This window comes from Aotus nancymaae, unplaced genomic scaffold (genome assembly GCF_030222135.1).
Source record: "Aotus nancymaae isolate 86718 unplaced genomic scaffold, 86718_ANA_hifiasm-v0.15.2.pri h1tg000021l, whole genome shotgun sequence".
Lineage (NCBI taxonomy): Eukaryota > Metazoa > Chordata > Mammalia > Primates > Aotidae > Aotus > Aotus nancymaae.
In genome coordinates, this window is record NW_026988433.1 from 26462087 (window position 1) to 26485221 (window position 23135).

Consider the following 23135-nt stretch of genomic DNA (forward strand, 5'->3'; position numbering starts at 1 on the left):
GAGTGATAACATTGGGAGAAATACCTAATGTAAGTTACAGGGGGATGGTGATGGGGGATGGAAGCAGCAAATCACTATGGTATGTGTATACCTATGTAACAATCCTGCAAGATCTGCACATGTACCCCAGAACTTAAAGTATAATAATAATACACACACACACACACACACATTAGCCAGACTCTGTGGTGCATGCCTATAGTTCTAGCTACTATGCAGGCTGGGGCAGGAGGATCACTTAAACCCAGGAGTTTGAGGCTGCAGTGAGCTATGATCAATGATCGCACCACTGCACTCCAGCCTGGGCAACAGAGCAAGACCTCATCTTAAAAAAATAATAATTGGCCAGGTATAGTGGCTCACGCTGTAATCCCAGCCCTTTGGGAGGCTGAGGCAAGTGAATCACCTGAGGTCAGGAGTTTGAGATCAACCTGGCCAACATGGTGAAACCCTGTTTCTACTAAAAATATAAAAATTAGCTGGCCATGGCGGTGCACACCTGTAATCTCAGCTACTCAGGAGGCTGAGGCGGGAGAATTGCTTGAACCAGGGAGGCAGAGGTTGCAGTGAGCTGAGACTGCGTCATTGCACTCCAGCCTGGGCAACAAGAGCAAAACTGCATCTCGAATAATAATAATAATAATAATAATCATCATCATCATCATCATCATCTCTCTCTCTCTCTCTCTCTCTCTCAACCTGATATAAAAACCTACAGCTAGCTTTTTATTTTATAGTGAATACCAAATGCTTTCCCCTTAAGGTCAGGGGAAATTCAAAGATGTCCACCCTTGCCTAGGCTAGGACATCGTCCTAAAGATTCTAGTGAGTGCAATAAGATGGGGGTGGGGAAAAGGTATACATATTTAAAATCACACACACATAGAGCAGGAAGCACTGTGAAGTTGGAGGCAGAGATTAGAGTGATGCGTCTGCCAGCCAAGAAACCAAGGATTGCTGGCAACATCAGAAAGCAGAAGACAGCCACGGCACATATTCTTCCTCAGAGCCTCAGTAAGGAACCGACCCTGCCAATGCTTGATTCGGGACTTCTGGCCTCCAGAAGTATGGGAGAATAACTTTTCTGTTGTCGTTTTAAGTCACCCAGCCAGTTTGTGGTAATTTGTTGCAGTAGTCACAGGAAACTAACACACTCCACCATGTTTTTTAAAAAAGAAAAGGTAAATAAAATGTCATTCATCACAGTGTTGTTTGTAATAGGACAATACTGGAAATATCAAGATAATTGATTAAATGCAAGATGGTGGAACTCTATACAGTTGTAAACAAGAAAAAAGCTCCTTATAGTTGGATATGGAATATGCTCTGTAACAGTTCCAACAGGAAGGAGTGTCCAACAGGAAATACACCCAAATGGATGGGTGTATTTACAAGGGACACATCACAAAAGTGTGGACAGGGGTAGAGGAACTATAAGGGAGACTGCTGTAACCTAAGGCTGGGAGCACAGGCTGTCACCTACCCTGTGCTCAAGGACAACCTAGAAAGTTGTCTGGAAGGAGACATAGACCAGTGAGGCAACCCGGCCAGCCCGACACAATCTCACAGCGATGGGGCCAGAGAATCCATCTCCTGACTTCAGTCTCCTCCTTCCATCCCTCCCTGAGAGGCGCCCTGTGTGGTGGCCCAGGGGTAGCATATGCCCCACCCCTGGCCCCAGCAGAAGGCAGCATGAAGTGTGGTGGAGAGTGCATCTGGAAGGGCATGGAAACCATCCAGCATAAACTTCAATGTTAAGTTGTTTGGTTTTAGAGCAAGGCACAGAACAGTATATAGCATATGTCACCATTTCAGTAAGAAAAAGAGGATAGTATATGCATTAATTACATGTGCATATCAGATCTGGACAGATGCCAGGAAAATCATTATATCTGATGCTCTGAGAAGGGACTGGGGTGTCTGGGGAACAGGAGTCTGGTGGGGATATTGCTTACTGTACATCTTATACCTTTGAATTTTACACCACACAAATGGTTCAAAATATTAACAGTTTATTTATAAACTGTTAATATTTAAAGGGTCAATATTAATGGTCTTTGCCAGGGAGGCCTCTGGACAGTGCATGATTATAATCCATAAAAGAGAAGCAGAACAATCCCTTCTGTGGACCAGCCGTGAAGGAAGACAAGAATAAGCATGCCCACCTGTCAGGTAATGCCTGCAACACGGTGGGCATCAGCACTCCGGAGATAGCTTTGTAGAGGATGGAGTCACATACGCCGACAATGTTCACCACTGTGGAGGAGCCCAGCACAGGCAGCATGTGAGGCGGCATTCCTTGCCAAAAGTGCAGAAGAAAACTTTGAACCTGTATTGACCCACAGAAAGAAGAACCATGAGGTTACCCAGGGCCCTCCCAACAGAAGCTTGGGACTCCACCAAGGCCAACCCAGTCTGCAACGCTGTCATCGACTTCCCCTGCAGCAGCAGAAGCTACCCTCAGCCTGCCATGTTGGAGGAGGCCCTGGGAGTTTCTCCTGCTCCAAGTCTTCCCTCTGCCTAGGCATGCAACATGCTCACTGCTGGGGCACTACCTAGCCTGGCAGGCTGGGGTCTCCACTGCCCCAAAAGATGAAGCACTTTCACCCATCAGCCCCTTCAGTGCTTACTGGGGTCTGGGAAGTGTTTAAGGAAGGGAAGGTGGGGCATTGTTTTTTAAAAGGTCGAAGCACCAGTACTCACTATTCTTTGAGCCCACTGAACTTCAGGGGCCCCTGGGTATTCTGGGAAGGAAGGGAAAGGCATGGGAGTCACAGGTAAAAGGAGTGTGATTGAAGGGAGGAGAGTAGGTGCCACACACACAAAATTCTCCTGATTCAAATTGGATCAAAGATTGGGTCAAGCGCAAGAGGCTTTTCATATCAGAAGCCTTCCATTTCCCAAAGATCCCTGGTCAGTGGGTGCCATATGGGATGCTAGATGGTGATACCTGGGTGGTAAGCTATGTGGACACATGAAGTGTATGTGATTTTTTTTTTTTTTTGAGACAAAGTTTCACTCTTGTTGCCCAGGCTGGAGCACAATAACGTGCTCTCAGCTCACTGCAAGCTTCACCTCCTGGGTTCAAGCAATTCTCCTCCTGCCTCAGCCTCCCAAGTAGCTGAGATGATAGGCGCCCGCCACCATGCCTGGCTAATTTTTGTATATTTAGTAGAGATGGAGTTTCACCTTGTTGATCAGGCAGGTCTTGAACTCCTGACCTCAGGTGATCCACCCACCTTGGCCTCCCAAAGTGCTAGGATTACAGGCGTGAGCCACCACGTCCCGCAGAGACTGACTAAAAGTCCTCAAACCACTAGCAAAGAACCGGTATGTATCAGGCACTCAGAAATGTGATTATTATAATTAATATGATGATAGCAGGACCTTGAGCCACATTGCTACTGAATGAAGGGCAGAGTGAATGTCTAAAGCAGAGAATTCCTTGCCACCTCCTCTACACCTCTGTCTTTTAACTGTGGGTTAGAGGTTGGGGAGAGTCGAATAGGGGGTAGAGGGGTGGGAAAGGTAAGGGAAGTGAAGAGAAATAGTAGAAGATAGTAACTGGTGTATATAAAAACATTCGAGAATATCTAGACTTCAGCTAACAGCTAACAGCTAACATCTGCAGCACATCTTCAGTTGGGAACAGCCCATCTTGAAGCTGGGGAACACAAACTCTGAATTTTTATACATTCCAATGGGTTTGACTTGGTTTCTGAATCATGTTTCCTTCTCTCCCCAACAGATGGGCACTCTTGAGCTCCATGTGTAGCATTATCCACATCCCTGGTTCCCCAAATCAATCCTGATTCGGTGTGGGAGAAAACTGAGTCCCTCTAGTCTAACACTTTGGAGCAAGTATTACTGCCATTGACTTTCTTTTTTGGGAGGACAGAGTCTTGCTCTGCCACCCAGGCTGGAGTGCAATGGTGTGGTCTCTGCAACCTCTACCTCCTAGGTTCAAGTGATTCTCTTTTCTCAGCTTCCTGAGTAGCTGGGATTATAGGTGTGCACCACCATGCCTGGCTAGTTTTTGTATTTTCTTAAGCAGAGACAGGGTTTTGCCATGTTGGCCAGGCTGGTCTCAAATGCCTGACCTCAGGTGATCTACCCGCCTCAAGCTCCCAAAGTGCTGGTATTACAGGTGTGAGCCACTGCACCCAGTCACCATTAGCTTTCTTTATTACCTACTATATGCCAGGTACTTCACTTAGGTTCTTTCATGTAGTAGTCATAATACGATAGCTGAGAATCATTACTCTTATTAGCAGAGAGATGAGTTGTCCAAAGCCAGAAAGTCAATCAGGGAATGGATGAGATAGAGCCTATGTCTGCCTCAGTCCTTCCACAGTCTCTCTTAGGGCTAGTTTTTTCTTCACATGGTAACTGGATTTCTACCCCATTCTTGAGGCCCGTGTCTCTCCCTAGACTTCTGCCCACTTCCCAGCTTTCTGCCCCTGCCCTGGTAACCTGCAGCATCCTTAAGGCCCCTCCAAGGAGTAGGGCCTAATTTTCCTCTGACCAGGCTGCCTCTGGCTAGTGGAGCCATGCCCTGACTCTAGCCTGGTGACTCTATCTCAGCCTCCTGTGAATAGGCTGCCCTGATGCCTGCAGCCTGCCTGGACTTCCCAGTGGAAGCACTGGCTGGAAGGCTTGGAGGATAAGGAACGGGGAGAAAGGCACGCCCCTCTGACTTCCTAGGAGGAAAGTGGTGACTGCTGAAAACATGATTATAGTGGTGAATGAAGTCGGTCTATAAATTGAAAAGACTTCAGTTAGAGTCCTGTTTATTCCATCACAGTGGAAATACTGCAAAGTTTTCATCCAGATTGAAAATTAAAACAAAATCTGGGTGAATGAAGACTGACTTGCAGGGTTCTAATCCTGGCTCCACTGTCAATGAGGAGTATAATATCTCTAAGCTCTGGTTTCCTTTCTGTGGAATGGGGATACAAGCAGTATTTACTGCATAGGTTTTGGTAAAGATTTCTAAAAAATGCTTATAGTGCTTGGCACATCATAGATGCTTAATAAAGGTTAGCTGTTATTAATACTATTATTCATGAAGGCACCACCACTACTGGGCTCAAGAAATCAGTGTCCTGCTCTAAGTGTTTGAGACTTTATTGCCTATGTTTCTGAGTATCTCCCAGCCAGGATCCCTACTGTTGCTCCGCTCACCTATCAAGACTTTTATTCTGTCATTGAAACACCTGGTGGCTGACTATTAGTGTGGCCTGGGGCTGGAGATGGCCACGGCTTTTGGACAAGGTACTTGCCCTCCAGAGGACCCTCCACTGTCCCCTGATCCCAGCTCACTCCCTGAGCCTCAGCCTCAGGTCAGGTCCTGGGCCTTCTTGTCTGCTCCTAACTCTGAGTAAGAAGTTCTGCCCAGTTGATTCTTGAGTTGATAGATTCTGAATTTATTTGCCTTACTTAGCTCTTCTTGCAGGCAGCCTTACCCACTTTTTGATATGAGCAATTTCTAGCAGAACGTCTGGAAATGATCAGCTGTTGTGTGAATTCAAACAAATCTGTGCAAAATCAGTGTCCTTAGCAGGCATCTGTCTGTTTGAAGCCTGTTCAAGCTGCACAGGGAAGGCTGATCAGTCGTCAGTTTACTGAGTGGCTTCTGTAAAAGGTGTATTCTCCAGTTTTGACCTCCCTTCCTACTCTCTGCATTTTAGGCCATTTATTGTCCAATGATACTTGTTCTTTCAGGTGAGAAGGAAAAGGAAGGAGGGAGAATAGCCTTAGCTCAAGCACTAAGGCTTGGAAGTTAGGAGTGAAATGGACAGACAGTGTTTCCCTGCAGAAGGTGGAGCTGACAGGATCTCCTAGTGGACTGGATTTGAAGGGTGAGGGAAAAGGGATAATCAAAGTTTGTGGCTTAGGCAATTGGGTGGAGAGTAGTGGCAATCTAAGACTTGGGGAAAACAGATTTGGGGCAGAAAATTAAGAGCTCTGGTTTGGTTTTAAGTTAGATTTCGAGTCAATTGAATCTGGAGCTCAGTACTAAATATATAACTATGAGGGTTACCAGCTTTTGTAAAATGAAGATGATGTCTTCCTACTATTAGGGTGAAATAAGATAACTTATGTAAAATGCTTGGCATCATGTGGGCATTTAACAAATGGAAACATTATTAGGCAGAAGGGAAAGTTCTGATAAGTTCTCCTTACACTTTGCAGCATAAACAATGAAAGAATCAGAGGCAAACGATTCCAAATTATCTAAAGTAAGTTTCCTGAGGTGTCTGTTTCAGCCTCCTGAACCCTCTGCCTTTTGTCTCTCATCTCAGTGAAGTATTAGGAGATGATTTCCTTAAGAATACCAAGCAAATTTTCTGTTTCTTTTTCCATGTTAATATTTAGTTCATTCTGAATGTTGGCACCTTATGGAAACACATCTGATGGCTTGCAATTGGGGTCCCTAAGTGCTACAGGATTGGAAGGATCTCAATAAAATAATTACAAAAATGCCTACCATCTATCATGTTCTAGAACAAAATCAGACACATTACATATACAAGTTCATGTTTACTATAAGGTAGGTATAATTATTATTTTCATCTTGTAGCAAAAGAAATCCAGGATCAGATAGGTTAAATGCCTGGCTCAAGGTCAAAGGATTGTCAGTGGGGGATTTGGGACTCAATCACAAGACTACTGAACTTTACAGCTTATTGTGCAATGTAGTCTGGAGAAGATATTCCTGAGTCCCCTATATGCAGATTTGCATTCTTTAATTGCTTGACAATGTTATATGCCAATGGCATTTCTACACCTGTTCGTCCATTCATCCACTCATTCACACAACAAATATTTACTGAAAGCCTAGAAGTATGGCTGGATAGGATACAGTAGTGAACAAGATAGATGAGGTTCCTGCCCTCAATGATGGTGGTAGAGACAAACAATGAACAAGTGAACAAATCCAATAATTTAGGGCTGTGATACTAGCGTAAGTTGTAACCTCAACTGATATTTAAGACCTAGAAGACTTGAAACAAACTGTAAAGTCGAGGTGTACCATATGCATCCACCATCCATTCACCAATGACTTTTCTCAGCTGTAGGAGAAAGCCATGCTCATCAGAGGTAAAACGTCTCCCTTCATTATTCTGTGGCTGAGAAGAATGAGTCACATCTTGATTAGCCATCTTAAAAGCAGCCACCAAATATTCCTGCCAGTGGAGTGGAAAGAACATTGGACTAAGGGTGTCAGGTAACAAAGGATCTTGTCATACTTTTGGCCTTAACTAACTGTGTGACCTTGGCCAAGTATCCCAACACTCTGGTTGATACATCTGAAAAGAACAAGCTTTTGTATGACCGTTTACAGTTCACAAAGAGCTTTTATCAGGCACAGTCTTATCTCTTCCTTCTAGTAACACCGTGAATTAAATAGATGGGGATGACTTTTTAAATCTTCATTTCTAGGATGAGGAACTGAGGCTTGAAAGGCAGAGACAGCTCTTGAATCCAAGCCTGGGACCCGAAGGCTGGCACTCTTCCCATAGCAGCATCTGTCCCTCAATGTTTCTGGGGCAGAAATTCACCATATATACTCCATCCTAGTTGCTGGTTGCATGCCTTCCCCTCCCATCCCATAAGCTGTGTCTTACTTGTCTCTCCAATAGTGTATGGGACCCAGTAAGTGCTGGAATTAAGCAAATGAAATGAAATAAAATGAGAGTGAGTTTTGAGATGAATAAGCTACTTATGAATATAAGGGAGGACTACCACTAGTTTTGTTGTTGGTTACTATGGCAGAGAGGAAGAGCTGTCCATTAGAGATCTGAGTAGTGTAAGCTGCTGCCCAGTGAGGGACCATACTCCCCAGTCCCCTCTGCATTAAGGTGGGGCCATGGGACCAGCTCCCATCAATGGAATATGGGCAGAAGTGCTATTTTATTTCTGAGCTGACAAGGATAAGTAAGGAGCATGCCTTCCTAGTAGTTCTTTTTCCTACCCATCAGCTGAACAGGATGGAAGGAGCCTGGGTCCCTGATCCACTCCCGGCAACCAGCCTTCCAACCGAGAACAACTGCACTGGATTGTGACATGAGTGGGAAATAAACTTCCAGTGTGCTAATATTTGGAGAGTTATTCGTTACAGCAGCTAGTGTTGTCTTAGCCAGTCATGAATCATTATTTGTCCTGATCTCAGTGATCTTTGGAATGTAAGACAGAGCCAGGTAACAGCTGGAAAGAAAGCAGGGAGCTTTCTTTCTTAAAAGAAAAAAAATCTACTGAAATGGTTGCTCAAGTAATTTGAGAGATTTTAAAGGACATTTTAGAAGTCTAGTGGATAAAAGTCAAGAGAAGGAAGAACAGTACTTCTTTACCAACATACTGCCATCTCGTCTGGAGCTGTGTCTATGAGCAAAGTGATAGTGAAAGTGCTCAACAAACTCGCTGCTAAAGGACACAGCTGTGGGAACGCAGAAAAGGACAGGAGAGGATTTTGTACCTGACATCATCTTTATACCCCTCCACCTACAACAGCACCCCCTCCCCACAACACATACACCAAAGGAATCGCTGGGATCTCTTCCACTCATAACCACTGGGTTTTTAATAGCCCTTTTAGGGACCACGTTATCTTCCCTCAAAAAATAATAAAGTTACATAACTTTATTATTGGTTATTGTTCCTTCATCCTTTCTCATTTCCTTCTCTCCATTCTTTAGCTACAATATTTTAAAATAAAATGGACTTCTTATATTGTTTGTATTTAAAGATGGCCCTACCGGTGGGATTTGATAGAAATCTATGGAGCAGACCTTGGGAATGGAGGGTCATCAGCTCCAAATGTACCAAAGTGGACAAGCCTCAGGAATAGATTAAATATACAAAATAGAATAAAGCTTTATATATATATTTTTTCCAAAATGTAGTTTGCTTCTCTGAATCTATAATCCTGGGTGTAATGATATGCTGTCAAAATGGTCTTCCTAGCATGCTGATAGGGCAGGAGGCAGTTCACCAGTCAAAGGAGGAGGCCATGCCCACTGCCATATACAGGTAAGAGCTGTAAAATGGGGATAATAATCATACCTGCTTCATGGGATCCCTGAGAGAATGAAGTGAGCTAATGGGTATCCAGGAAGGACTTCCAGACACCAGGCCTGGCACCTAGCAGGAGCTCATGAAATAGGAGCTAGTGTTAGAATATTTTAATACCGAGTATTCACAGCTCAACACTTGTTGACCTACCTCATCAAAGTTGGCTCTTATTACAGTGTCCAGTATTCTCTGACAGTGTGTTCTGTACATCATAATAAAGGTAGAAACCTGTGAGGGTGGGTGGAGGATCAACAACAAAGAGATACATTAATACACATTGCTGCTGCCCTTGGACTTCCAGAGTTTAAGTCATTTCTTCCCTGCAGTGGGGATGGAATTCACCTAACACCTACGCAACCTAATAAACCCAGGTGAAACTGATTTTTATTAGGTGGTATTCTCTGACCCTCGGCTTCCTCCTCTGTGCTCACAGAGCACAAGAGTGTTTCTCCCCAAGATACAGAACCCACTGGTTTATCCCTCTGCCCCCATTTTCCACCCCCTGAGACTGTGAGCTCTAGGAAAATAAAAATGGTATCTTACTCATGCTCATGTATCCAGCACCTAGCACCGTGCCTGGCACACAGAGCTAAGCAGGGCTTATGGAACTAAATTCTCTTCATTGCCTAAGACCACTAAAAAGTTAAAATCCAATGTACATTTATAAGAAGTGATTCTGCCTAAGTCATCATAAGACATTTGGAAATTCTCTGCAATGTTCTTAGCCAAAAAAAAAAAAAAAAAATCATCTCCCCTTCCATTTATCCAGTAATTCTTATGTTTTTTTTTAAATTATCTGAGAATTTTAAATCCATGGTGCAGGAAGTTCATTTATGTGTTTATTGACAAAAAAAAGCAAACAAGAAAAAAATAAAGATTTATCTAGTTCTTAGATTTAACGTATCTTTTACGGATACAAGTTCATTTCCTTCATTTCGGAACATAGACATGCATTTTATGTAAATTTAAGTTGACTTATACAAGCATCTGTCTCCCTGTTTGACTCTAAGCTTCCTAAAAGCAGGACTCATCTCATTCTGCACTGCATCCCAGATCCTAGTGTGACATGGAGACTTTGTAGAAGCTCATACATGTTAGAGCAGCACTGGGTTGCATCAGTGGGTACATTAAATATGTGATACTCAGTCGGGCGCAGTGACTCATGCCTGTAATCCCAGCACTTTGGGAGGCCGAGGTGGACAGATCACAAGGTCAAGAGATCGAGACCATCCTGGTCAACATGGTGAAACCCCGTCTCTACTAAAAATATAAATTAGCTGGGCGTGGGGGTGTCACGCACTTGTAGTCTCAGTTACTCAGGAGACTGAAGTAGAACTGCTTGAATCTGGAAGGCAGAGACTGCAATGAGCCGAGATCGTGCCACTGAGCTCCAGCCTGGTGACAGAGTGAGACTCCATGGGAAACTTCCCCAAATTTGTTTTTCCAGTAACTTGCTCCAAATATTCTATGATCAAAACTATCAGATTCATTAGACCTATAAAATCTTCTTTGACTATTAGACTATGATTTCACCAACTCCCCTGCAGCACAAGGGAAAATGAACTTTATTCTGTGGGAAAGCAATTCAGAGAGGAGGGGTTCTTTCCTCATGAAATGAGACAGCATAATATCATAGGACAAGTATGTAGGTTGACAGACAGAAGATAGATGATAGGTAGATAGACAGACAGGGATACATGATAGAGTAAATTTTATTTTAAAATAGTTTTGGATTTACAGAAAAGTTGTAAAGATAATACTTAGGAGTTTCCATATGCCTCACCCCTATTGTGAACATCTTGCATTACTAGGGTATATTTGTCACAACTAATAAACTGATAGCAATAAATTATTATTAACTATAATCCATGCTTTATTTGGATTTCTTTTTCTTTCTTTCTTTCTTTCTTTTTTTTTTAGGTGGAGTTTTGCTTTTGTTGCCCAGGCTGGAGTACAATAGCACGACCTCAGCTCACTGCAACCTCCGCCTGCCAGGTTCAAGCAATTCTCCTGCTTCAGCCTCTGGCTGGGATTACAGAAATCATTACTGACTCCATGCCCAGCTAATTTTTTGTATTTTTAGTACAGACAGGGTTTCACCATGTTGGGCAGTCTGGTCTCAAACTCCTGACCTCAAGTGATCCACCTGCCTTGCCCTCCCAAAGTGCTGAGATTACAGGCATGAGCCACCATGCCTTGCCTGGACTCCTATCTTTATATTTTTAAACTCACTGTTTTGCAATAAAAGTGTGTATGTACGTGTGTGTGTGTGTATGTGTGTGTGTGTGAGAGAGAGAGAGAGAGAAAGAGAGAGAGAGAGAGGGAAAGCACCCACCCCAAATAGTCACTTCAGGTGTGGTTACCTTCTCCTCAGGCAGGCTGGCTGGCAGATTTAGATCTTTGACATTGGGAAATTCTGGCAGCAGTGTTCCGAGTTTGGACCGGGGTGAATATGCCACTGTCTGTTTGCTCACTTCTTTCTTGCCCGTCTCACTCACCCAGGCGGCTCCTTTCTTGGAATACATCACATCATAATATTGGGAGCTTTCTTTCACTGCAATGCCATAGTAATGGTACCTGGGCCATAAGGAGAGAGAGAGAAAGAGAGAGACCCACATGTACTATCATTAAGTGAGGTTTCCTGAGTTGGGAGTGTTTCCCAAGGCCAAGGAAAGCTGGGGCCATCCTACCTGGGGATAGAAGAGTTAACTCTCCTGTAAGGCTAATATCTCTGAAATATAGAATTAAACTAAAGTTCCACATTGCCAGCCGTCAATCAGGCAGGCAAAAATAACCAAAATTGCCTCCTACAGAAAATGTTAAGTCAGATACTTTGCAAAGCAGAGAGGAGATGAAAAATTTTCCATTAGTACTTGATCTCTGATGTCTAGCCAAATGGGATCCCGGCACCTGAATGTCCCTTCTCTGTGGGGACCCAAGCAGGATATGTTTGTGACTACTAACTGTACCTCCAACAAAAATTCATTTGGCCCATGTTTTTCTTAATCAATACATGGGAGTCTCAGAGAACGGTAGTTTTAAAAAGGTAAATTCAGTGCTTCAGTTGGCACTGACATAAAATGAAGACCAGAACATTTTATTAACTCAAAATGGACTTAATATTAGCAATGTTTTTAATTAAGACTAATAAGGGATTGGAGGTTGCATTTTGTTTAGACTTTAGCTATAATCTATTGAGCACTTGCCATATGCCAGGTACTTTGCAAAGGACTTACATGCATTAATTTGAAAAATAACCAAAAATAGAAATTACTACAGTCTTTCTACACATGAGAAACTGGAGGCAAGAAAGCTCAAATAATTTAAGGTCATATAGCTGTTTTAGGGAAAGAACAGGTTCTTGAACCCAGGTCTTTTTGACTACGAAGGCACAATGTTATCATCCTGAAAACACTGCAAGGTGGTCTTATCAACTTTGATTTTATCAGAATCATTTATAAAGTTTAATAAGAATAGAGATTCCTGGGGCCTCTCTCAGGACCTACTGATTCAGAATATCTAGGAATGGGGCCCAAGAATCAGCATGAATCAAGTACCGCAGGGGCAATTCTAAAGCACATCAGTTTGAGATCTCTGGTACTCAGTGCTTTACACATATTATCTTATTTAATCTCACAAAATCCCCATAAGACTGGACTTAATTATTATCCCCATTTTATAGATAAGGAAACTAAGACTCAGGGAATTTAAGTCACACACCCAAGATTACCCAGTGAGTAAGTAGCAGAGGCAGGATTTAAACCTCCCAAGTGCTTTGAGCCACTAAGCCTGTGATTCTCAAACTTTACTACTACTAAGAATCACCTACAAAACATATTAAAATATCCCTGGTAATCTAGTGGCTATGAATAAAAGAAGAAGGAAAAAAAAAACCGTTAAAATAGAGACTCCTGGGCCCTGCTCACCCTTACAGATTCCTATTTAGTAGGTCTAGAGTAGATTTTCACAGTCCCATGGGCAATACAAATGTTCAGTCACCCATGGACCTCGCTTTCAGAAACACTGCAAAACATATTAACTACTTTTCTTTACCCATGGAAATATGACGAAAGTCACAAAATATTACAGATGAGAAAGCATTTTGAGTTATGGGAAGGGCTTTCTCAAGGAGGGAAGAGATAAGCACGTCAAAACCTTCCCTCTCCCCAACCCCCTTTACTCCTGATACCATTCTGTGATACTGCTGCTTAGTGGGCATCGCGAATCTATCTGAATGCCTTCTGGGATGAAGAATTCAGACCCTCCGAAGGCAGCCCAGTTCATTTTGCCAGTATGGTTATCAGAAAATTCTTCTTTGGGCTGAGCTAAGTCTGCCTTCTGTACCTTCTGTGTCTTCTACTACTTCCCAACTGTCATAACTGCCTTTCCGTGGGTGGGGGAGGAGGGTAGTTCCGGTGGCTTCAGGTGGGATGACAGTTATGACACGCCTCCCTAACCTTAAAAAGTTCACCTTTATAACTTCTTAAGAGTTGGGTCGTCTAATATGTTCAGACCAGACCACTTCTTGACTATTCAGACCTCACATAGCTAAAATCAACAACCACAGTTAAGCTACTGCTCTGATCTCAAGTTCTTCTAGTTCAGTTCTGTAGGGCACAGCAACACACTCCCACACTCCTCACCAGCCACTCGCCAGATTTCCCTTTTTTTTCTTTATTTCTTCTAAAAAAAAAAATGGGACGTGTAGAATGTGCTCTGTCACCCTGGCTGGAGTGCAGTGGCGCAATCTCTGGTCACAGAAACCTCTGACTTTCAGGTTCAAGTGATTCTCCTTTCTCAGCCTCCTGAGTAGCTGGGACCACAGAGGTGTGCCACCATGTCCAGCTAGTTTTTGTATTTTTTGTAGAGACAGGGTTTCACCATGTTGGCCAGACTGATCTTGAACTCCTGACATCAAGTGATCCACAGCCTCAGTCTCCCAAAGTGGTGGGATTACAGGTGTGAGCCACCATGCCCTGCCTACCCCCCAGATTTCTTCTGTCATGGTCAGTTTGCCAAAGGAGTTTCTCTATAATGCCATGATGCAGGTTGGAAGCAAGAGCTTCTTACTGCCTTTCAACTGGTCAAAGGTGTGACCAACTTTCAAGTATCCTTATGTAAGAGGATACAATAAAATTGATTATACAGAATTTGTAAAGAAGATATTGCCCAATTTGCCAACCTTGAGGTTAAAGAAAAAGAAAAACACAACAAAAACAGACTCTCCCATGTAGACAGAAGGAAATTTTCTTCTTTTGTGCAGGATGGGAAATGTTTCTGCTCTCTCTTTACTATGTGTTTTTACTATGTTTACTCTTCTTAGAAATGAGCAACAAGGTGTTGGAGTCACTGATTCTTCAAAGACCATGAGCTAGAGGAAAATAATTCATTTTCATTTATTCCATATCCTTCTATCCATCCACTCCTCTGTTTGACCAACATTTTGAATTGCCTGCTATGTGTTCACCAGCAAACAAGGAAGAACCTGGCTTTTGTACTCAAACCAAGGCTGAAATCTCACTTTTAAACAAATACCAGAATTTTTAAATTATAACTGAGCTTTTTTTTCAGAATTATCATCTTGGAAAATTATTAGGAATTTATTCTAAGAGGTCCTTTGTTCAACAATCTTCTGAAAGTCCCTTTAGAGATCAGCTCAAGAGCTTCTGAGCCACACCAAAAAAAAATAGTCTCATTATTTTCAGAACTTTACCAAAAAAGGGTTTTTCCCAGTTTGATCATCTATTTTCTTTCCCTACCTTGGCACCACAGTCAAACCCACCCTTGGAGGATGGGAACGTGCTGCCCAGGGATGAGAGGAGCTGGTGAGGGACAGGGGTTTGGTTTGAGGGACAGGGTGAGAGTACTGGATATGCTTTTGACATATCCTTTGAGGCAAGACAACTCTTATAAGTCCTATATGGTTGTTTTTCTAAAAAGTTACAGTGTTTTATAGGTCACTAATGTGCTGACCTGCTCAATGCGGTCAAAATGCTTAGAAATGCTGCATAATCAGGCACCCTCTAGTGGAGTCACCTTGTACATTAGCATAATAAGGGTTCTAAGAAGTCTTCCAGTAAAGGAAACCGTTTAACACTTAGTGTTTACCAAACTTATAGGGCCCGCTGCTCTTCATGGAACACCTATTATCATCCAACAATTTTTGAAACGTCCTTAGAGGACAGTCCTATAAATCCAGATTTTAATGAAGGCCGAGCAATATAGGAAGAGATTCCCTTCCTACTGACTCATGCCTAGCAGACAAGTGTCTGCACATCCTTCTGCTCTCCTCTGGGCTTTTCTTAAATGTAACCTTCTCTGAAAGACCTTCCCTGGCCATTCCTCTTTTGTTGCTCTCTGCTACAACTCTCTTTGTCTCAATCTGATTCTCAGTTTTGTCTGTCTTTCCCACCGGAATGTATGCTCTATAAGGGCAGCAACTGATTTGCTCCTGTGTTCCCAGTACCTAGCACCACATATGTGACACACAGAAAAGATAAAGCATGAGTTGGTTGGTTGGTTGATGCAACTGATGAATGGGAAGCAGCCAGCCCTTGTGGACCGTGGTGCAGCTGGACTTTTCTGCCCCATCTCCCATGCAGGGAATAGTACAGTTTTGCTTCTCTGGTCTACTGGATACTATGAGAGCAGAGTTTGCTCAGCAAAACCGTCCAAAGAACCTGGTGATCATCCCAGAAGCCACAAGTCAATCCTTTCCATGAGGCCCAAGACTATTTTACAAAATATACCTAAAAGCAGGGTGGTACAAAATCAGATTCCTTAAAGCAACAGAGCCAACTCGTCTGGGGCTTTTGGACAACCTCTCTTTCAGGAGTCTTGAGAGAGGGCTCTGGCCATCATAAAGCTCCTCCATATTCCCTCTAGGCACAAACTTCTGCCAGGCCTGCAGACAGAGCCCAAGATAAAGAGCCAAGGGTCTGGCCTATCTTGAGGCCCATAGACGTACGCTCTGCAGGTGGAATGGCTGTCCAGTGCTTACTTTGACTGTCCTCGGGTCCCGAGTCTTCTGGTGGTTAACTGAGGAAACTGCTGCCTTATGATCTGTAAGTCAACAGAAGAATCAGTTACCAATTGGAAAGAGTTGGGAGCATAGTGACTGAGTTTTACAAACAGCCATCTATAGAAGGGAGGAAAATGTAGGTCCTTGGTTGCAATGATTTATTGAGTCTGTGAGGACCCTGGAGAAGACTACTGGTGTCAGAGTGGGCATGCTTGGATAGTTGTGGGACTCTAGATTCTAAGGGGGTCTCACTTGGCCACTCTGTGCCTCACCCCCTCCTACTTACAATGGAAGGAGAGTTCTAGTTGGTCCAGAACGTGCCACTCCCCTATTTAAAACCCTCCAATTGCTTCCATGGCACCTGGAACTAAACCCACACTTAGCCTCTGTAACTCAACCTGCTTACCTTCTGGTCTTTCTCTCTTACAGTTCTCACCTTTACTCACCAGATCCCAGCCATACTGGCTTTTTATTGTTTTCGCTATTACAAATACACCAGCATTGCTCCTCACTGGGGGCCTTTGTACTTCAGCCAGGAGTGGAATTTCACTCAGCTCTTCACAAGACTGGCTCCTCTTTTTTTTGTTTTTTTTTGTTTTTAATTGTACTTTAGGTTCTGGGGTACATGTGCAGATCATGCAGAATTGTTGCATAGGTACATACATGGCAAGGTGGTTTGCTGCCTTCATCCCCCTCATCACCTATATCTGGTATTTCTCCCCTTATTATCCCTCCCCACCTTCCCCACCCCCTCTGTCCCTCCCCTAGCCCCCTACCTACTGGCTGCACTGTGTGATGCTCCCCTCTCTGTGTCCATGTGTTCTAATTGTTCAAGACTGCCTCCTCTTAAACCATTCAGGTGTCTAGACAATGTCCTTCTGCCCAGAGCCTTCTCGGACCAGCCAGTGTAGAGCAGCACGAGGGTCGTATGGCCCTGCTTTGTCTTCTTATCACTTAGCACTATCTGAAGCTATCTTGTTCACTTACTCTTTGGGTGCTTAGTTTATGTCCTCTATTCCTACTTGTACACATGCTCCATAAGAGCAAGGAACTCATACAGGGTTTGGCACATGCAAAGACCTCAATCCATATTTGCTGAATGAAGGAATAAAAGCTTGAGGGTATCTTTTATCTGTCTGCAGAGAAGAGGATGATAATTGCTGTTGCTCAGGAAAACCACACCAATTCACAAGAAATCCGGGAAGAGAGAGGATCTCTCAAGGTGAAGATATAACCATGGGGCCCCTTTCCTTGGGATTTATAGAGACGACGTTTGTGGAGAGGTATGACAGTGCAGGGTTTACTTCCAAGAACTCTGGAACTCAACTACCTGAATTAAATCCAAGCTCAGCCATTGGTTAAGCTGGGTGCCCTTGGGCAAGTTATTTAATAGCCATGTGACTCAGTTTCCCCATTTGTAAAATGGGAATGATAATAACCTCTAGAGAATTATTATGAAATTTAAAAAAGCGAATGTATGTAAATAATTTGCAGCAGTGCCTGGCACTTAGTACGTACTTACTAAATGTTACCCATTATTACCACTGATTGTCCAGATGACCCTTTGGGATTTTTCAAGTGTAACCAAAGTCTTCCAGAATCCCTTCCCTCCTGGTAAGCATTGAGCAGGCATGCATGGTCAGAGGGAGTGAGCCTTCATTAAAAGAGATGTTGTTATCCCAGCACTTTGGGAGGCCGAGGCAGGTGGATCACGAGGTCAAGAGATCGAGACCATCCTGGTCAACATGGTGAAACTCCATTTCTACTAAAAATACAAAAAATTAGCTGGGCATAGTGGCGCATGCCTGTAATCCCAGCTACTCAGGAGGCTGAGGCAGGAGAATTGCCTGAACCCAGGAGGCGGAGGTTGCAGTGAGCCGAGATCGTGCCATTGCACTCCAGCCTGGGTAACAAGAGCGAAACTCTGTCTCAAAAAAAAAAAGAGATATTGTTGCTGATTTCTTATTGGTAGGGCATAAGACTTGAGAGCTTTCTCTTGGGATGGGGATGAATGTCTCTATTGATCTATTCACCCCTCTTTTATCCACACCAATACTCTCATTGACTGATTTACTCATTCACTTAGCAAATATGGACTGTGATCCTGTTAGCTGTTTGAACTTGGACACCCTATTTAACTTCTCTGTGCCTGAATTTCCTCCTGTGACATTTGAGGACTAAGGGACTTGTGTAGTCTTCCCCTAATTGGAGGGCTAGGTGTTGGTGATCTCAACTAAAATGGCATCAGTGGGATGGAAACAAGTGCACAAATTAGTGAGAAATTGAGAACCTTGAACAGATAGCATGAAGACAGAGCATTTCTCTACACTGGGGAGCTGACCATCTCCAGTGTAGAGAATGGATGGGCCAGCATTTCAGCATCTGAAAATGGTTGAAAAAAAGATGCACTTCACAAGAATGTTTAGAGAATCTAATGCAATAGCATCACGAAACCACATTTGGAAGTAAAAGGCGCTTTTAAAATATCATCTCATGGTGATCATACTGAAAAAAATGATGCAATAATTATCTGAATTCTTTAAGGGTACCACTCTGTAGGCAATAAATCCCATCTCTTTAACCCTGACTCCTGTAAACTGAGGATCCAAGCTTCTTACTTTGTTTATGTCCCTCTCAAACTGTTGTGACCTGATTAAAAGGCAGTCATTCAAGACGGGGTCAGTAACAGTGCTCTTTAAACACTTTGTCTAGCAATGCAGCCCAAGACTGCAACCAGGTTTAGTGGCCTCAGCACCTTGGGTTTATATTAACCTGTGGCCAAGCCCTACAGACTTTCTTCATATGAATGGCTTCAGAGCCAGGATTTGAAGCAGCTGTTCACAAAGCAACACTACTGAACAGACATAGACATGCTGACAGAGATAGAAAGAAAACAAGGAAAACTGAGCCAGGGGATTTTTCACATTGATTTCAAGTGAGTTCTGAGTTTTCTGACCACCCAAGCAAAGAAGATAATACAATAGAGTTAGAAGAATCCCACTATCAATATAAGTGTATATTAGTTGCTTAGAAAAAGCAGAAATATTCATATGTTTAGGTCTGGAAAATTTCTCCTATACAAATGAACACAACTACTGAAGCAAGGTATCATGTTTTTGTTTTTTGTTTTTCTGAGACAGAGTCTCACTCTGTTGCCCCAGCTGGAGTACAGTGGCATGTCTCGGCTCACTGCAACCTCTAACCTCCTGGGTTCAAGCGATTCTCCTGTCTCAGCCTGTCAAGTAGCTGGGACTACAGAAGCACACCAACATGCCTGGCTAATTTTTGTATTTTTAGTGGAGACAAGTTTTTGCCATGTTGGCCAGACTGGTCTTGAACTCCTGACCTCAAGTGATCCTCCCACCTTAACCTCTTGAAGTGCTGGGGTTACAGGTATAAGCCACTGCATTTGGCTAGTAAGGCATCATGTTTAACCCTCTGTTATTCACAGACACTTTGAAAAGGATAATATTCAGTGCTGTCAAAGCTGTAGTAAAACTTGAATACTCAGATGGCTGATGATATCATTTATTAGTACAACCCTTCCCCAAAGCATTTTAAAAACATATAAGAAGCCATAAAATACTCATATTTTTGATCTATTAATTCCAAGGCAATAATCTAAAATAAGAAAAAGCTAAATGTGTGGCTACTAATGACAGTGAAAAATTTGAAACAACAAATGTCCAATGATAGGAAATTGTCTAAAAATATGATAGTGTATATACACCCCATAGAAATTATGAAATAATTACCATTAAAATTGATGGTAACAAAAACTATGTCATAATACAAAAAATGCTTATAATGCTAAATGAAATGGCAGAACTCAATCTATGTTTATATTAGAGTTATATAACAGAGAATTGTTTATAGAAATACAGGAATGAACAGGTAATGTGGAAAAATGAAAATGGATATTTGTTAGGTTATTGGGATTGTAGGTAGAACAGAAAGGGTTTGTATATTCATGTACTAAATCAACTATTTTTTTGCAAATAGAAAAGGATTTTATTAGGAATAACAGTGAAAGGTCAAGATAATCTTGGAAGAAGCACCTAAAATCTACCAGAATGTTATAGTGTTGTTTTTCTTTCTTTCCTTTTTTTTTTTAAAAAATAAATCATTTCCTATTTTCTATAACCAATATGTAGATAATTAAAGAAAGCAGCATTGTTTTGTTTGGTTGCTAAGCCTTATGATAACTTGATTTAAGAGACGGGGCTAAGTTCTGAAATCTTTCTAAGTGTTTATCCAAATGGTATCCTATGTAACACCTATAAAGCGACACAGGCCAAGCCTGCAACCAGGTTTAGTGGTCTTCTAGAGATGTAACAGATGGCCCCTGGGAAGTGACTGGCCTTCTGGAGTCACTTGTTCTACCTCTGCGAGGCAGTAACATGTATAATCAGTGTGTTTGTAATTCTATGCACTGTGATGTTGAGGAATTATCAAGCCATAGCATGGGGCCTGGGAATTCACAGATCAATTTAATCTATGACTCCCTTCAGCGCAGATGGTTTTTACTTATTCTTTTTGAATAATGTATAGATCAATACATGCAGTTTTAGCATCTGTGTGACCAGCTCAACCTCCGCTGAGTTACCTAAGACAGAACAGGAGAGTCCTCCCTGACTCCTCTTTTCCTAACACTGCATAACCATGGGTCCTGTTGATTCTGGCTTCAGGACATCTCCTAAACCTAGCCCCTTCTCTCTATCTGCCCTTATCCCCACTACTGCTCTAGCCCACTATCATTTCTCACTGCTTGGACCACAGAAACATTCTTCTAACTGGTTTTCCTGCCACCAATCTTGTTGCCTCACCAGTGGGATTTGTTTTTTTGAGACAGGGTCTCGCTCTGTTGACCAGGCTGGAGTAGTGGTGCCATCCTAGCTCACTGCAGCCTTGAATTCCTAGACTCGAGAGATCCTCCTGCCTCAGCCTCCAGAGAAACTAGGACTACAGGCACATGCCACCATGCCAGGCCTCAGCAGCAAGATCTTTCTAAAATGCCAGTATAATAATTTCATTTCCTCGTTGAAAATATTGAGTGTCTTCTTGCTGCCCACTCCTCAGGCTGGTCCATGAGGCCCTCTGTGATCGACTCCTGCCCAGCTGCCCAGCCTAAAATCCAGCCACTTCTCAGAGCTCGAGGCTCATTTTGGTCCCACATCCACAGTCCTGTTCCCTGTGCCTGGAAGGCCAAGGCCACACTGTTTCTACCCACCCCCAAGGAACTCCTAGCTTTCTCTGAGCCTCTCCCACTTGCCCTGTAGCTCTTCCCATGCAGCTTTATCTGCCTCCTTTCTCTGTTTTCCTAGTGAATTGGGAAACAATGGTAAACAGTGGTTAGGCACACAGGCTTTGGAGTCAGGTTCACCCAGGTTCCAGCCCTGGCTCAGGCACTGTGCTAACCACTTTACATGTATTATCTCAGCTGATCATCATAACAATCCAGTGCCAGGTTCCACTATTTCCCTCTGTATAGATGAGTAAACTGAGGCTTAGAGAGGCTAAGCAACCTGCACAAAGCCACACAGCTCAGATGCAGATCTGCGATTTGAATGCATCCCGTCTGACTTAACACTCTACCACCACAATGCTATGGCTTCTGGATGAATGAAAGTGTCCCCAAGCCTCTCATTCCTTCCTTTAACAGCAACCTTTATTTCTGTTATGTCATATTCCTGCATTTACACATTACGTGTGTTTGAGGAACGAAATGATTTCTCGTTCTCATCAACTCTCAGTGAAGATTTCTATTATCCTCACTCTGACCCTCTTGGAAATGTTCTGGTGGCCACTGTTATGAACAGGATCTGAGGGCTCTGCACCTAATAGGCTAAGGAAGGTGGGAAGCAGCTGAGGGGATGGTAACATTAGCAGGCAGCCCCATGTCTCCTCCTGAATGAAATTTACCCGCATCCGCTCAAGTGGCAATCTGGCAGTGAAACACTACCGCTTAATAAAATGCTAAGCAAAAATCATTCTGTTTGCACAATGTAGGTCCCCAAGTAGGTTTACTGAAGGAATGATCCAGATCATTACCTGTCTACCTAGAGGCCTCTGGCAATTCTCTATGGCCACCTTAACTTAGCAGAGGTTCCTTTGATTGAAACTCAGACACCACTCTTTGCTTCCATCTATTCTCTCTAAATTTCCTTACATGAACTCGAGGTTCTGTCCAAGTCAGACTACTTGGTGTTGCACTATTTCCTGAATGCTTCCCAGGCCCATACCTCTGCACCTTCTACCCTCAACTCTATCTCCCTCCTCACTACCTGTGCCCTCAGAGCCCATCCAGCCACCCAGTCTGCACTCCACTGCTCTGTGAGCCTTTCCCCATTACCTGACCACACCAGAACTCACCCTTCCCCAAACCAGAAGCTAGAGTATGTGCCACTTCCAATCTGTGACCAAGTTCTACCCCCTATCTTCATATCCTAATTCTACACGTATCCTCCCATCTCCACCTATCCCAGGACCATGGTCTTGCACCTGGATTACTTCAATGGTCTCGTTGGCCCTGCTTCCTGTTATGCCCCATCACGACCACTTTTGCATGAAGCCTCTAAACAAAACCCACACCCACCAGGTCCTGCCTGATTGGCCCTGCCTTTGTTCCAGCTTAGCTCTCCCACTCCTCTCCCAATTCCTATGTTTTGGCCATACGGAATGAAACTTCTTCCAAGTTTCGTGAACACATTGTGTTCTGTCCTACTCTGGCCCTTCCCACAGGATGTTCTCATTGTCCAGAGCCCTCTCTTCACACTCATTTTCTGCCTAATGTCTACTCATCCTCACATCTCAGCTTGTATCTTATTTCCTCCCAGAAACTTTCCCTGGGCCACTTGTTGGGTGACATAGTTATGTGATCCATAGAATCTTTTTTTAAAATTAAAGTTGACATATAAAATTGTATATATTTATGGTGTACAATATAATTTTTTTTTTTGAGACAGAGTCTTGCTCTGTCACCCAGCTGGCATGCAGTAGTGCGATCTTGGCTCGCTGCAACCTCTGCCTGTGGGTTCAA

The 23135-nt window shown here is 43.2% G+C and overlaps 1 protein-coding gene and 1 long non-coding RNA gene across 4 annotated transcripts in view; one reads left to right on the top strand and one right to left on the bottom strand.

The window, feature by feature from the left end:
- The window catches only part of LOC105728672 (uncharacterized), a 278507-nt gene that overhangs the window by 77302 nt on the left and 178070 nt on the right, over positions 1-23135 (top strand). The window lies entirely within an intron of this gene.
- The window catches only part of RFX4 (regulatory factor X4), a 179463-nt gene that overhangs the window by 65516 nt on the left and 90812 nt on the right, over positions 1-23135 (bottom strand). For all 3 annotated transcript variants that reach the window (XM_021675542.2, XM_012469174.3, XM_012469175.3), the window contains 4 exons: positions 16076-16137; positions 11439-11652; positions 9226-9303; positions 2166-2329 (listed from right to left, as the gene is read on the bottom strand). In XM_021675542.2, the coding sequence (XP_021531217.2) occupies positions 2166-2329; positions 9226-9303; positions 11439-11652; positions 16076-16137 (518 nt within the window). The remainder of the gene's footprint in view (positions 1-2165; positions 2330-9225; positions 9304-11438; positions 11653-16075; positions 16138-23135) is intronic.